Source organism: Dermochelys coriacea, chromosome 20 (assembly GCF_009764565.3).
Source record: "Dermochelys coriacea isolate rDerCor1 chromosome 20, rDerCor1.pri.v4, whole genome shotgun sequence".
NCBI classification, from domain to species: Eukaryota; Metazoa; Chordata; order Testudines; family Dermochelyidae; genus Dermochelys; species Dermochelys coriacea.
Genome location: NC_050087.2, coordinates 19,057,625 through 19,072,493, shown reverse-complemented (window position 1 = coordinate 19,072,493; position 14,869 = coordinate 19,057,625). Strand labels below are relative to the sequence as shown.

General features: G+C 43.4%; 1 protein-coding gene across 4 annotated transcripts in view; it reads left to right on the top strand.

The window, feature by feature from the left end:
- Nucleotides 1-1,366: 1,366 nt before the first annotated feature.
- LOC119845999 (GEM interacting protein) overlaps nucleotides 1,367-14,869 on the top strand; it is a 33,670-nt gene continuing 20,167 nt past the window's right edge. The window contains exons 1-6 of one of the 4 annotated variants that reach the window (XM_043506970.1): nucleotides 1,367-1,489; nucleotides 3,074-3,238; nucleotides 9,389-9,482; nucleotides 10,831-10,897; nucleotides 12,673-12,736; nucleotides 14,382-14,507. In XM_043506970.1, the coding sequence (XP_043362905.1) occupies nucleotides 3,217-3,238; nucleotides 9,389-9,482; nucleotides 10,831-10,897; nucleotides 12,673-12,736; nucleotides 14,382-14,507 (373 nt within the window). In that variant the 5' untranslated portion in view covers nucleotides 1,367-1,489; nucleotides 3,074-3,216. Of the gene's footprint in view, nucleotides 1,490-2,941; nucleotides 3,239-9,388; nucleotides 9,483-10,830; nucleotides 10,898-12,672; nucleotides 12,737-14,381; nucleotides 14,508-14,869 lie in introns of those variants that run through there. The other 3 variants (XM_043506971.1, XM_038379057.2, XM_043506969.1) reach the window with 3 other exon arrangements.

Here is a 14,869-nt window from a genome sequence, read left to right as displayed (position 1 = left end):
ATGTTCACATAAGACTGAAAAATTTCAACCCAAAAAGTAATTTTCTTTTTAGGTTAGATGTTTATAAAAGGTAGGTGTTTAGGATGGAAATGCTGCCGCAGCCTTAACTCTCATAAATCCTCCAGCAATGCTGTAATCCTGACTCTCTGTGGGTAATATATGTGGTGGGAGAGACAAGGTTCTGTACTTGTGGTTAAGAGGCTGCCACAGGAACAATAATGCAGCTGGTGTGAGAATTCTAACAGACTGTATTTCCATAGCAATTGGCAGAGAGGGGTGAAAGGGAAATCATGCTTCTTATGGCCTCTGTGAATCACAAGCCACAAAAATTTTTGGAGTGCCTGCAACAGCTGCTTTTCCAACCAGCATTGTACATTGTCACAATGACTCTGGATCAGGCTTCCCACCCAGGAATTTAGTTACTGTATTGGTCTGGAAGAGTCAACCCAATGAGAGAGAGATCACAATATTGAGTCAGAACAAGGAAGAAGGTTGATGAGTTAAAGGAAATGAAATGTTTTGTGTCCACAGTTCTGCATTTTAAACCACAGAAATTTGTCAACACCACTTACCCTAAAGCTCTCAACCAATAACGTTCATGCTTATAGCTGCAGGATGCCCTTTTATACCCACCCAGAAACAGCCACATTAATAGAAATAAGTGAGCTGCTCTGAACTTCATCATTGGGTCTGGTTACCTCATCACACATGTGGCATATATCCTGCCTACTGTGGAAAGTGGAGAAGCGATTGGTTCTAGCATGTATTACTCATGGGAGCAGGAAATAAGTCCCTTAATTTCCCTAGTCTGACAACCCCAGAGTTCTGAGATTCAGCTATCAATTCATATTCATGATGAAAGCTAAAAAACAGAGTATTTATTATTGTGATTCAAACACATTTGAACCTGGGATGCTGTCATGGCCTGCTGTGAGCAAGCAGAGCCGTGGGGTTTGAGGTCAGGGCTGCTGATCACGTGTTGATGCACATGGTTGGCAGCAGCCAGGCCTTGTTGAAAGATCATGGAGGGGTAGTTTCATAGTCCATGGTGAAGCAAGTTCAGCAGCCAGGACCATTAGTTGGTGGGAGGAGGGTAAAGAGTGCATACACATGGTGCAGGAGCAGTCTGGTTAGTGTAGGTAGCAGGCAGATCCAGGTTTGGGCATGGCAGGATAGTGTACAGCCAGGTCAGAAGACTGGTTTGGGTAGCAGGAGTTTGTTCTCCAGGAGGTCAGGGCAGCAACAGGGCTAAGACTAGTTGCTCAGACAAAAGATGGTGCAGGAACAGGAAGCTGTAAAATTAAGTGGTGTCCAGTAAGTCTGCTGTCATCTGACCCAACTGAGTCAGCAGAGATAGCCTCTGGTTGTGAAATATTAGCTGCAGTTCTCTTGTCCAACCTTGCAGTGGTGTGAAGGTATGGCTATCACTCACCAACTCTGCAGACCTGGGTTTGTGATCTGTGGCACCTGACAGAGGCTGAAATTATAGGTAAGAGCCTTTCTCTGGTTGTATAGAGCAAACAACTGTGTCTTTTATAACTAATTATTTGTGAGTCAATGAAAGAAAATTGTTTCATTGCCGAGCATGAGAGACCTATGGTTACGCCATGAGACTGGTTCACCTGACTTTTATAATAAGAATTTCTGTTAAAACACTTTATATTATGATCAGTAATTGCAGGGGAAGCCACTGAAGTTTATTCTCGACTGTAAAGTGAAACCTAGAGTTCACAACTCACTTTATGTAGATAAATCCATAGTTTTTGAATAAATGTGTCTTACATTTCCTGTATCACTGGTTTTCAAACAAATAAGTGTTTCTACATTGAAGATGAGATTCATAGGTTTTAAGACCAGAAGGGACCTCCTCATCACATAGGCCATAAAATTCCACCCAGTGATTCCTGCATTAAGCCCAATAGCTTGCTAATGATCTAGAGCATATCTATTAAGAAGACATCCAATCCTGATGTAAAGACTTCAAGCAAAGTTTAGATGCTTCAAGATGGTTTCAATCTGAGAAACCTCCTCATGGGTCTTAGGGTATGTCTACACTTTGAGCTGGGAATTACACTCTGAACTCGAGGAGACATATCCACACTAGCTCCAATTGAGCAAGTATGCTAAAAACCGAGTATGGCTGAAGTGCTATGAGCAGCAGGAGAGGCTAGCTCCTCCAAGTACATGCCTAGCATCTTGGACAGATACGTACTTGGGGTGGGTAGCCCCTCCTGCCACTTGAGCCATAGTGACTACACTATTTTTAGTGTGCTAGCTCAACTGAAGTTAGTGTGGGTATGTCTCTTTGAGCTGGGAATTATACCCCCAGCTTGCAGTGTAAATGTTCCCTAACAAATACTGACTCAAGCAAGGAGCATTTGTGTCATATTGGAGGTGAGCTGGGAAACCAGAGCTCAACTTCGAAAAACCTTGGTCAGGTTTGGGTTTTGAAAAACCAAAATCTTGAGGGGTGGGCCGGGGGGAGTGTCTCAGTTCCAGTTTGTCCAAACCACCAAAGCATGGAACAAGAGTTTCAGATAAAGTGTGGGGTTTTGGTCAATTTCTACTATTCTTCCACTGTCCCAGACCAATCCCTCTTCTCTTGGTATGACTGAATATATTATTCTGGAATAAGTGCGGCTACATGGTGCTCTACTGAAATATTTTAAGAAGAGTCTTTTAAACCAATAGCCACATTCTCTGTGCATCTATGGCAATATATTTTATAAATATGGGAAAACCTAGCATCCCTAGAAGCACCAGTCACATATTCCCACATAAATGTGCACAAACAGACTCATATACCCCAGGAGTTTGGAATTGTGGGTTATGTTTTCCTGGGGTGAGAGTGAAGGTTAGCTGTGAGAGTTTGTGCTGCTGTAGGCACTGAAGCCAATAGAGTTGTAAAATGTGCCCTTCTTTGTTGTTTGCAGGCAGATCTGAATGTATGAAAATTGAACGATCAAACAAATGTACACTGCGCACAGTTTCCTTACACGGAAATGTGTCTGCAGGAAGTAGATTGGTTAAAGCGGCTGCACTTAGACCAGGGCTTCTCTGTCAATTCCCTTAGCATACAACTCATATGGACTCTCTGGCTAACCCGATAACATCAGAATTGGTCAAGGATTGGTGTTTTACTCAACTTGGCTGCAATCCAGAGCTGGGTAAACTGGGACCCTGCTGCTTTCAGACCAAAACACAGAAGACCCAGTCATGGGAGATCCTGAACCAAGTGGTATGTGTTGGCATTTGAAATAACCTTGTGAATGGTTTATAATGTAAGCTCTATGAGATAGGGGCCATCTACTGTGTCAGTTTGAAATGCCTAGCAGGCTGTGGTAGCTCAATGGTAAACTAACGTTCCTGTGTCTTTGCCTTTTCATGAAGATCTGGCCTGTTCCATGTGCTTTACTACAGCTCTTTCTTTCCTCCAGATGCAGCTGTGGGTTACTTTGAAGTGCAAGCTAAACTCTTATAAGAGAAAAGAATGCAGAGTCTCCACTACCAGGAGTCACAGGCTCCAGTGTTCTCTCTGAGAATGTGGATGTGTCTCCTGCAGTACACAGTGCCGTTCTTCTGGGTTGAGGTTCTTTAAACATTTTTTTGTTATAACCCCTATTTTTAAGAGTCTCTTCCTCAACCATAAACATCCTCAGGCCACATGGCATTTTCCTATTCTCAAAAGTGCAGAAATAACCAGTTCAAGATTTCACATGCTTTTTTCTAACTAAAAAAAAAGCCAGCTTTGTTTACCAAACAACACTCCAGGTGACTTCCCATTCCGGGAGACAAAGCTGTGCTAATTGGAGAGAGAGAGAAAAGAGTGGAACAATTACTTTATTTTTATTTAGCAAACAGGCTATTGCACACGTGCTCAATTTCCACCATTAAAGATTTCAGCAGCATTTTGAGCCTGTAGGGACTTTTTGACCATAAATAGTATGAAGTGATCTTTAGGGTAAAAAAAAATGTTCTTTGTGGTATAACATGCTAGTATTGCTGATTGTTGTGATTTGAGGGTGAGGGGTGTGTGTGTGATGCTTTTACTAGAGAGGAGCAGCTCTGCCTGATGGGAAACAGGCTGGAAATGCCAAGTCTGTCATGAGTATTTGATTCAACATTAGCCAGTGACCCAGTGTCATTCCATGCAACTGAAAGCCTGGCCCAAATAGTTTTGGAAAGAGATAGGGTTTAATGATCGCAGCAGGAGGTGGGGAGTTAGAACTCCTGGGTTCTATTACAATATCTGCAGCTGACTCTGTGACGCCTTGAACGTCTCAGAAAAGGAGTACTTGTGGCACCTTAGAGACTAACAAATTTATTTGAGCATAAGCTTTCGTGAGCTACAGCTCACTTCATCAGATGCATTTGGTGGAAAATACAGTGAGGAGATTTATATACACACACAGAGAACATGAAACAATGGGTTTTATCATGCACACTGTAAGGAGAGTGATCACTTAAGACGAGCCATCACCAGCAGCGGGGGGGGGGGAGAGGAAAACCTTTCATGGTGACAAGCAAGGTAGGCTATTTCCAGCAGTCAACAAGAAGCAGTCAACCAGTCAACTGGTTTTCCTCCTCCTCCCCCCCCCCGCTGCTGGTGATGGCTCTGTAACAGTGGAAAAGACAGTATTTTCTACCGAATGCATCCGATGAAGTGAGCTGTAGCTCACGAAAGCTTATGCTCAAATAAATGTGTTAGTCTCTAAGGTGCCACAAGTCCTCCTCCTTTTCTTTTTGCGGACACAGACTAACACGGTTGCTACTCTGAAACCATTGGATATAGTGTACTTGGACTTTGAGAAAGCCTTTGATGAGGTCCGGTCACCAAAGGCTCTCAAGCAGAATAGACAGTCATGGGATAAGAGGGAAGGTCCTCTCGGCTCATTAGCAGGTTAAAAGATAGGAAACAAAGGTTAGGCATAAACGGTCAATTTGCTCAATTGAAAGGTAAATAGTGGGGTCCTCCAAGGATCTGTACTGGGATCAGTGCTGTTCAGCATACTCAATGTAGAAAAAGGGTTAAACAGTGAGGTGGCAAAGTTTGTAGACTATACAAAATTACTCAAGATAGTTAAATCTTAAACAGACTGCAAGGTATGAGATACAAGGGGATCTCATAACTGGGTGACTGGGCAAGAAAATGGCAGATGAAATTCAGTGTTTATAATTAAAAAGAAAAGCAGTACTTGTGGCACCTTAGAGACTAACAAATTTATTTGAGCATAAGCTTTCGTGAGCTACAGCTTACTTCATCGGATGCATTTGGTGGATTTTCCACCAAATGCATCCGATGAAATGAGCTGTAGCTCACGAAAGCTTATGCTCTAATAAATTTGTTAGTCTCTAAGGTGCCACAAGTACTGCTTTTCTTTTTGCGAATACAGACTAACACGGCTGCTACTCTGAAACCAGTGTTTATAAATGCAAAGTAAGGCACACTAGAAAACAATCCCAGTAGAGTATACAAAATGGAGTCTAAATTAGTTATTACCAGTCATGGAAAGATCCTGGAATCATCATGGATAATTCTCTGAAAAACATCTGCTCGATGTGCAGCATACAAAAGAAAAAGCTAACAATTTTAGGAAACATTAGGAAATGGATAAATCTGTGGTACACCCACATCTTGAATACTGCATGCAGTTCAGGTCACTCCATCGCAGAAAGATTATTAGAATTGGAAAGTACAGAAAAGGGCAACAACAATGATTAGGCATATGACAGCATCCATATGAAGAAATTAAAAAATGGACTGTTCAGCTTGAAAAGAGACGAGCATTGGCCTGCTAAACTCAGGATTGTGAGTTCAATCCTTGAGGGGGCCATTTAGGGATCTGGGGCAAAAATTGGGGATTGGTCCTGCTTTGAGCAGGGGGTTGGACTAGATGACCTCCTAAGGTCCCTTCCAACCCTGATATTCTATGATTCTGTGAACTGAGGGGCAGATATGATATGGGTCTATAAACTCATGTGGAGAAAGGGTAAAGAACACTTATTCACTTTCACATACCACATGAACTAGGGGTCACCCAATTAAATTAATAGGCAGCAGGTTTAAAGCAAACATAAGGAAGTAGTTCTTCACATGACACACAGTCAACCTGTGGAATTCATTGCCAGGGGATATTGTTAAGGCCAAAAGTATAACTGGATTCAGAAATGAACTAGATAAGTTGATGGAGGATAGCTCTATCAATTAGTCAAGATGGTCCTGGATACAACCCCTTGCTCTGGGTGTCCCTAAACCTCTGACTGTAGAAATGATGACTGGATGATATTGGATGGATCACTTGATAAAATTGCCCTGTTCTGTTCTCACCCTCTGAAGTAGCTGGCATTGGTCACTGTCAGAAGACAGAATACAGGGCTAGATGGACTGTTGTTCTGACTCAGTATTGCCATTCTTATGCTCTTATGACCAATTGAATTCTGGGTCTAGTGAGGAGCAGAATTTCTACAAATCTAAAAAACAAAAACAAAAAAACCAAACAAACAAAAAAACAGTCAATGACTGCGAGATAGATCTGCCCCTTCTCTTTGCAGTGGTCTAGTTCACAATTCCCAAGGTGGGACAGATGAAGCAGTGTAAATTAGACTCTTTGGGTTGTTTCAGAGTAGCAGCCATGTTAGTCTGTATTCGCAATGCATCCGATGAAATGAGCTGTAGCTCACGAAAGCTTATGCTCAAATAAATTTGTTAGTCTCTAAGGTGCCACAAGTACTCCTTTTCTTCTTTGGGTTTCAGAGTAGCAGCCGTGTTAGTCTGTATTCGCAAAAAGAAAAGGAGTACTTGTGGCACCTTAGAGACTAACAAATTTATTAGTCCGATGAAGTGAGCTGTAGCTCACGAAAGCTTATGCTCTAATAAATTTGTTAGTCTCTAAGGTGCCACAAGTACTCCTTTTCTTCTTTGGGTTGTGTCTTTCTGGTCATTCTGCAAGAGTAACATGATTCTACCTTGCATTTTAGGTCCTGCTCCCTGTTGGGGCCACTTATTGATATGCGGGCTCACTCCTGGCATTTTATGGGAGGCCCTGGTGTTAGTCATGTATCCTTGCCAACATGTAACCCAACTGTACTTGCAGGGCCACAATAGGTTTGCTATAGGTGATCAGACTTTTCACCTTTGGAGAGTTCCTCTCTCGTGACATGGAAGTCACAGGCTGGATGTGGGATCACTGAGAGGTAACTGGGCAAGCAATAGGATACAATTGACAATGGTGTATTAGCATCAATGGTAATTTTAATCAGCTCTAATTTCTCTCATGAGGCTGGCAGGCAAGTCCAAATGACCTCTACTCTTCCTCCTGGCCTTCGGTAAAAGCAGACCCACTCCTGGGTTACATTTTTTGTTGGGATGAAATGCTCAGACTTTTGAAGAATGATGTCACCATTAATCTCAGTTTCTTGCTCAGCAAAGGCAAATAAGGTATAAACGTTCCCATCTTTGTGCTCCATTGCATAGAAGAGGTGCCTGCACTGTGCTAAACTTCGTTGCAGCATGGAAGCTGGCCATGCTCCTTTAACCCAGGCTGTTCCATGGCCCATCAAATGGATAGGCTTGGGGTGGGCTACATTGGCCTTTTTCCTTTACTCTTAATGATGCTTTTTTAAAATGAGTTGGCCTCTGACACAACGTGACAGACACAGAGTCACTTTCACCTGACCCAGCAGCTTTCTTAGAATATGGAAGCAAGATTATCTCTAAAGCTGCTCTGTTTCACCTAAAGCTTCTGTCCAGACCCTTCACAGCCTCCTCACTTCCTGCCAGACAATTCTGCTTCAAATTTAAAGAAAGTCTGTGAGAATAGGTGTACTCTATCTATGATCTTGCAGGCACAGGCCACCTTAAAGGGTGAGAGGAAAGGAACAGGACATGACCCCCCCTCCCATCTCCTTTTGTATCAGCCTGAGGAAAAAGGCTGGTTTGCAGTGGGGAGTATACAGCACCTCTTGAGGGGCATAACAGTAGGTCCCTTCCTCCTGCACACTGGGGAGTTCAGATAGGCAGAATTCCCCACTCCCTGGACTCCCCAGGGGCAGTGTGGCTGTGCAATGGATCTTACTATGTGGGCTGTGTATGAGTTCCACAGTCCACTCCTCACTGAGGAGCTGCCAGAGAAGCCAACCTTCTAATAAAAACCTGACTTGAAAATCTGCATATTTCAGCTGTGACACAGACCAGCTGTACTGTAGTCAGATTAACAAGAAAAGACGCTGACTTTTCCATCAAGCACCATTAAGTGACATTTGCAAGTGCTTGCTCACTGACTGCACCTCTCAGCTACAAGTGAAGCAACTCTTGATTTAGGTCAACCACATCCTGTTTCCTGGAATGTCAGAGGGACCAAAAAAATAAAAGAGTGAAGTTCACTTCTGTTTATACCAAATATGCCTAGTTCTCTATTTTAAAAAATGCCCTTGCTTTTCTGCAGTAGGACAAGTCTAGTTTCTGTCCATAGTCCTAACTGAATGTATCTGAATAGGAAGCAAAATTTGCCTACTGTACATCCTGCATAAAACACATATGCACCACCCTTGTGTTTGTGCAATTTACTCAGGCCTTTGGAAGATTAGTGGAAGGAATTTATTGCTGTGTTATGAATGCTTGTCATGAAATAAAGCAGATATAATATTTCAGCAGCTAGAGTATCACCAGAAATAAGCATGTATGGTATTGAGAAATGGTTACTACACACAACACATTGCAACACAGGATAGCATGTGTTGTTCAAGCAATGGACAACTTCCACAACTCAGCCCTGCCCATGCATCTTGATCCCAATCTGCAGTGCTACATACACACTCAGCTCTGCCAATGCACATTACGAATAATATGCACCACTAACTGATACACAAGACTCGAGCTCCAAAGTAGAGGCCAATTACTAACTTGATCCAAGTGTCATGCAGACAGGTACTATGTGCAAACGTCTCACATGCAGCACTCCAATGCACATTAGCACTGATACGCAGTGCTTCTGCTATTTCAGTTCAGAGCCTGTTCTCGAAAGAGTTCCTGCTAATTTACCTCTCTGATCTTGGGCCTGTTCCCTCGCCCAATGGAGCTGGTGGAAAGACTCCTATTTACATTAGTGGGCTCTGGATCTGGCTTCTTGTTTCCAAGAGGCTCGGTCACCCAGCAGCCTTGGAAAATGTCTGGTTTTCCCACAGTTTTATCTACTCCCATCTGTGGCCTCCCATTATTACCCTCCTGTTAGCCCACCATGGTTTGCTACTTTCCTCACCATTCTCTGTATATCGGACCTGATCCAAAGCTCACTGCAATGCACAAGGCTCCCAGTGACTTCGGTGGACATTGGATCAAGCCCATTGGGATTAATTAGCAAAACTATTTCTCTTTCCTACTAACCTCCAGGTCTCAACCATGAAGTGAGAGGGTCTGAAAACAAGAAGCGGTTCAGTGAGATTTTCCGGAGTCTGGATGCCTTAGAAATCTCGCTTGGAAATGCGTATGTACACAAACAGGATGGGTCTGGTTCCATGGGGCTTTAACCATTCATATCTGCTTTTTCCCTTTCCTTCTTTTACAGTGTTTGCACATTCAGTGTGTATTTTATTTGTGACTCATTACCTCCATTGCCTATTAATACCCTTTTCATGTTTAGAAAAATCATCAGAGTCCTCTTCCTGCTTCTTTTTCTCTAGGTTAGAGATTTTCTGCCTATACTTTGGATTTTCTTTATTATCTTCCAGGCTTCCTAAGCTAGTCAATCACCTTCCTTTCTTCTGAACTTTGCAGCATCTTACAAGAGAGAGGATGTTTTCAGGGAGCTCTGGATTTACACCAGCGACAGCAGAGTCTGGCCCATTGTTGTTGTAGTCATTTAATATATATATCGTAGTAGCACCTAGAGGCCAACCTGATTCAGGGTCCCATTGTGCTAGGTGCTGTCCAGAGCTAATGACAATCTCTGCTCTGAAGATTTTGTCTTTCAACCTTAATCCACACACATTCTGAGCGAGATTGTGGAATCCTCTCTTGTGATGGTGATCACTTGAAGTGAATGGGGCTACTTGTGTGAGTCAGTGCTCACTAGTGTAAATTCCACACTTGGCCATATATTATATAATCAAACACTGAAGGACATGTCTGTCTTCTCTCAAGTGTTTTATGTTTGCCCACTACAGTGTACCATCTCCAATAAAGTTATTTAATTTGTAAAAGAAAGAAACTCACATGAAATAAAAGCAGATAAAATGGCAGAGAAGGGTTTATTTAGATAATCACAGTTGCTTTGTAGCATATTAAATGGGGGGTATTATAAGAGCAACAGTTCCATTAAAAATCAAACAGATAGGAGGTGGAGAGAGAGCTCATTCTGCTGGGTATGTTTGTTCTGTTGCTCTAGTTAACTCTGGGATAGGCAGACACCCACCACTGGCTTCAGCTGGGTATGCAATAGCTATAGTTGCACTATAAACCCTCCTTTGTGTATGCTCCATAAGCTTGGTCTGTTACATCCACAAAACCCAAGGAAGTAATTGAGGTTAAATGGGTTTAACAGAGCAGAATTTGGGCATCTCTTTCTAATAACTACCTTCAGCTGAGACATGGATCCCCTAACTCTGCTAAAGGCTACAATGATCATTTCTGGTTAATAATAATTTATTATTATTCCAGATTTTTTTTTACTTCAGCTGGTTATAGATTGACCTCTCTCCTAGTCATATTCTGCCTTTTAGACCCCAGAAGAGATGGCCTCAGCAATAAATTAACTGCCATGGTTCTAGTCCTGCATTTTGTAGCTTCCAATAGCTTTAAGTCTTTATTATTTAATCAGTTTATTTACATTACAGGACAGTTGACATATTCATTGATGACACAGACACCACAGACTTGATCCCAGAGAGCGAGATGCTTCTAGTAAGTGAAAAGAAGAGAACCCTTTTCAATAGAGATTAAGTAACATTTATTCTAGCAAGGAAAATGAAGTTGTTTTTTGGTTAGAATTCTTACCAAAGGAGAGAAAGAGATGCTAGGTGCACAGATACAGTGATGGTGTTAGAACAGTGGTGGGCAACCTGCGGCCCGTCAGAGTAATCTGTTGGCAGGCCACAAGACAGTTTGTTTACATTGACCGTCTGCAGACATGGCCACCCGCAGCTCCCAGTGACTGCGGTTCACTGTTCCCGGCCACTGGGACCTGCGGGGGGCTGTGCCTGCGGATTGTCGATGTAAACAAACTATCTCCCAGCCCACCAGCAGATTACCCTGATTGGTAGGCAACCTGCAACCTCTGTGTTAGAAGAACTTATATAGAATAGAAAGTGAGAAGCCAGGCTAATTTTATTTTGGGGGCTAAAGAACAAATACTCCATGGAATTTTCAGATGCATGCAGTTTGGATTCACTCTTGCTGATTAAGGAAAAGTTATTTCCTCCATGCCAGGAAACACTGGGTAAAGTTCTAGGACCTATGCTATGCAAAAAGTTGGACAAGATGGCAATACTATCAACCCAAAGTGTTCAAAAATCATGAGTCAGGCAGCAAAAGTCATGAGATTTGCTTAAAAGCTCAAAATTGCTTTAGTCAACGCAAATTGTCCTTAGTGAAATTTAAGGACATGTAGAGGGTCAGACTAGATCTAATGTTCCCTTCTAGCCCCAATTTCTACAAATCTATGAAAAACCATGAGATTTTTGAAAATAGGCTTGGGGTTCTTTTTATTTGCCTTCAGATTTTGAGTCTTTAGGCTGCACTCATGTTATGTTTTCAGGCTTTTCTCCAGAGCCAACAGTGTTAGAAGCTTATTTGTCCCTGTCACGGATCATACACACCCCATCCCTTTTGGGATGGGCCATGGATTGTTATAGGCCCATGGGCAACTCTGCACAACCTCTCTGGATCTTTGACTTTGGTTGTTAGGCCACATTACTCCCTCTACCTGCCCTTGCAATCAGGGCTGTGCGGCCTAGCTACCCGAATTAGTAGAGCAGCCCTCGCAATCGGTAGGGGTGGTGAGCCAGGCCACCACTCCAGGGTGGGCGGCGGCCAGGATAGGGAGACCTGGGCCCTCCCTCTCCACCGGGTCCCAACCCAGGGCCCAGTCGGTGGCAGGGTTGCCCACCACTAGCTCGGCAGGGATCCAGCCGAAACACGCTGAGCTAGTCTCTGGGTCTCCAGCCACCTCCCTGGGTTACTTCCTACCCACTTCTCTGCGGCTTAGAGTCTCAGGGCTCCCCCAGTCTCTTCTCCTCTGTGGCATCTGGAGCGTAGGAGGTCAGAGGGGTGGGGGTCACTGCCATCTGGCTGGCCTCTGCATCATGACCTGCTGGTAGTTCTTCAACAGGAGTCTGCAGAACACCTCCTTCCTCTCCAACAGGAAGCCCCAAATGAATTGGGGTGCTCCCTTTTATGCCTGGCCTGCACATGCCCAGCAGGGGCAAGGGGGGGTGGCCTCCTCAGCCTAAAGAGAGGAATTAACCCCTGCAGTCCCAGTGCAGGGTATACACACCCTGTCACAGTTCCCACATTCCTGTAAATTGTGGAGTTTTATATTATGCCACTAGCCCTCTGTCAAGTCTTTGGCCACCTTCCTCACTACATAAAGCGCCCCAGGAAAGAAGAAGATGACTCTAAGACCAGCTCTTAGTTAATTTCTCTAAACATCTGGATAATTTTTTTTTTTTCCCCCATAGGTGGATGAAAATTTCTACAAGAGCAAAAGCAATTTGGAGGGGCAGGTGCAGATGAACATCACAGGTAATTTAAGAGAAGCAAAGTAAAATATGTAGATGACTCAAGAATAGTTGATCCATTCTGTCATTAGCTCTTGCTCCCCGCCTATGAACGAGAATGTACAATTCAGATGTCCCCTAGTTACCATTACCTTATATGGCCATAGCAGATTCCAGCAGAGATTAATATAGTCATGTGTGTCCATTTGGGGCTCTAAAGCTCAGTATTCATATTGCTGCCTATAAACCCATGAGATGAGGTGCTCTACTCACCACCAGGACAGCACCTCCTCTTGGAAACTCTGGGGATTAGCTCTGTAAGGCCAACACCCCTTTCTGCACTTGCAAATCATCTCTCCATTCCCTCTGGCTGGTCTGCAGCCTCTCTCTTGCTCCAGGAGTTGCCTCTTCATGAATCAGCCCTCCACCAGTCCCTTTCAAGCTTGTGTATCAAAGTCCCTTCTCACCAGCAGCCTCAGGTAGTCTTCCCTTTCACTGCCCCTCCCTCAGTGGCTGGTAGGGGAACCAGGCCCACCCTCTTCTGTGGGTTCTAGCTCAGCAGCTAAAGTCTATTCCCTCATAGACCTTGCTACCTTTTCCTGAACCTTCTCCTTCTTACCTTCCCTTTCTCTAAGTTTACTGGCCTCCTAACTGCCTACTCCCAGGGAGTAACTGTGGGCTACTTGTCTTTATCCCAACCCTGCTCCTTCTTCCTCATATGGGCTACTTCATGCAGTCAGGGGATTACTTAGCCACCTGATTCCCCTCAGCTGTGGCCTGTGGGGTTAATTAGCCCTAGTCTCAATCTATATTAACCCTTTCCAGGCAAGTGTGGGGTGAACACCCATCATACCCCCTCTGAGCCCCTTGTTTACACGTTTTCACCTGTTATCCCACTAACAGCCTACCTTTGTACGCTGACTTTAACTTTTGAGCACTGAGACATTAATTCTCTATATTTCTATACCTGCCTGTCAATTTTTTAGTACAATAAATATTTTCCCAATAATAAAAATCAGTTACTGTATTTGAAATGCTGTTGTTGCTCACTTTTCATAGACTCATCAGTTCTGTATTCATCACTGGCATCATAAAGTCCCATATAAAACCATGTCTCCCCTCATGAGAATCTTACATTGAAGAGAAGCCATTTTCTAATCTGTGTGGTGATGACTTTTGGCTTGAAATTCTGTCAGAATTGCTGTCTTCAGTGCTGTGAGTCTGTCTCAGCATCCTCAAGGAACAGAGAGGGAGCATAACTGCAATTCGTCACTCCCATTATCATCACACAATGGGTCCTGGCTTCTAATTTATAAAAAATAAACTTAATAAAAGTTCTATTTTAAAAACGTTTTATGGGGACCAAATGCATCTAAATTGCCTAAAACTCATATGGCTGTGCTGGGGAGTTGGTGTGAGATTGGAGATTGCTGTGAAATAGGCTTGTATAGCCTTGTTCATAGATTCATAGATACTAAGGTCAGAAGGGACCATTCTGATCATCTAGTCCGACCTCCTGCACAGCGCAGGCATTGTTGTTCCATGAAAGATCTCTTCTATGAACTGTTGTTATGTGAAGATGGCACAAGCCAAAATATCAGAGAGATTCACCCTGGGGGAGCCTCTGCCTATCCTCTGAAGCCCTTCTGAATCTGGATTTATTTTTGCAGTTGAAGAGGCTGATGAGATGCTGATAAAATGCGAAGGTGGTGTTGATGCAGCACTTGAATATGCTAAAACGTGGTGTAAATATGTCAAAGAACTGCTGAGCTTGATTGATAAACGCCTGAATTATGGTGAGTCCTGTTAGTGGAATCCATAATATCTCCACTGCTTCCATTTATGGTACCAAATTCTCTCATTGCACAAGGGTGAACTAGGGCCAGCTTTAAGACCTTGTACTCTCATAGCTTGGTGTTTCTCTGCAGAACCAGCAGGGGGGTTACTGCAGGCAGTAGTGGTTTCAAATAAGCTAACAAGGAACAGGTAAAAGGTTGCTCTTCTAACTTGGGTCTGAACCAGATATTAAAATGCAGAATCATTTCTTAGCAGAAAAGGCCAGGCTATAAATTCTTCTAGTCCTAAAACCTCCTTTAGGATGATGCTCATTCACATACTGGCTGAGCAATACCTCTGTTCTTGGGAGACATCCCCCTGC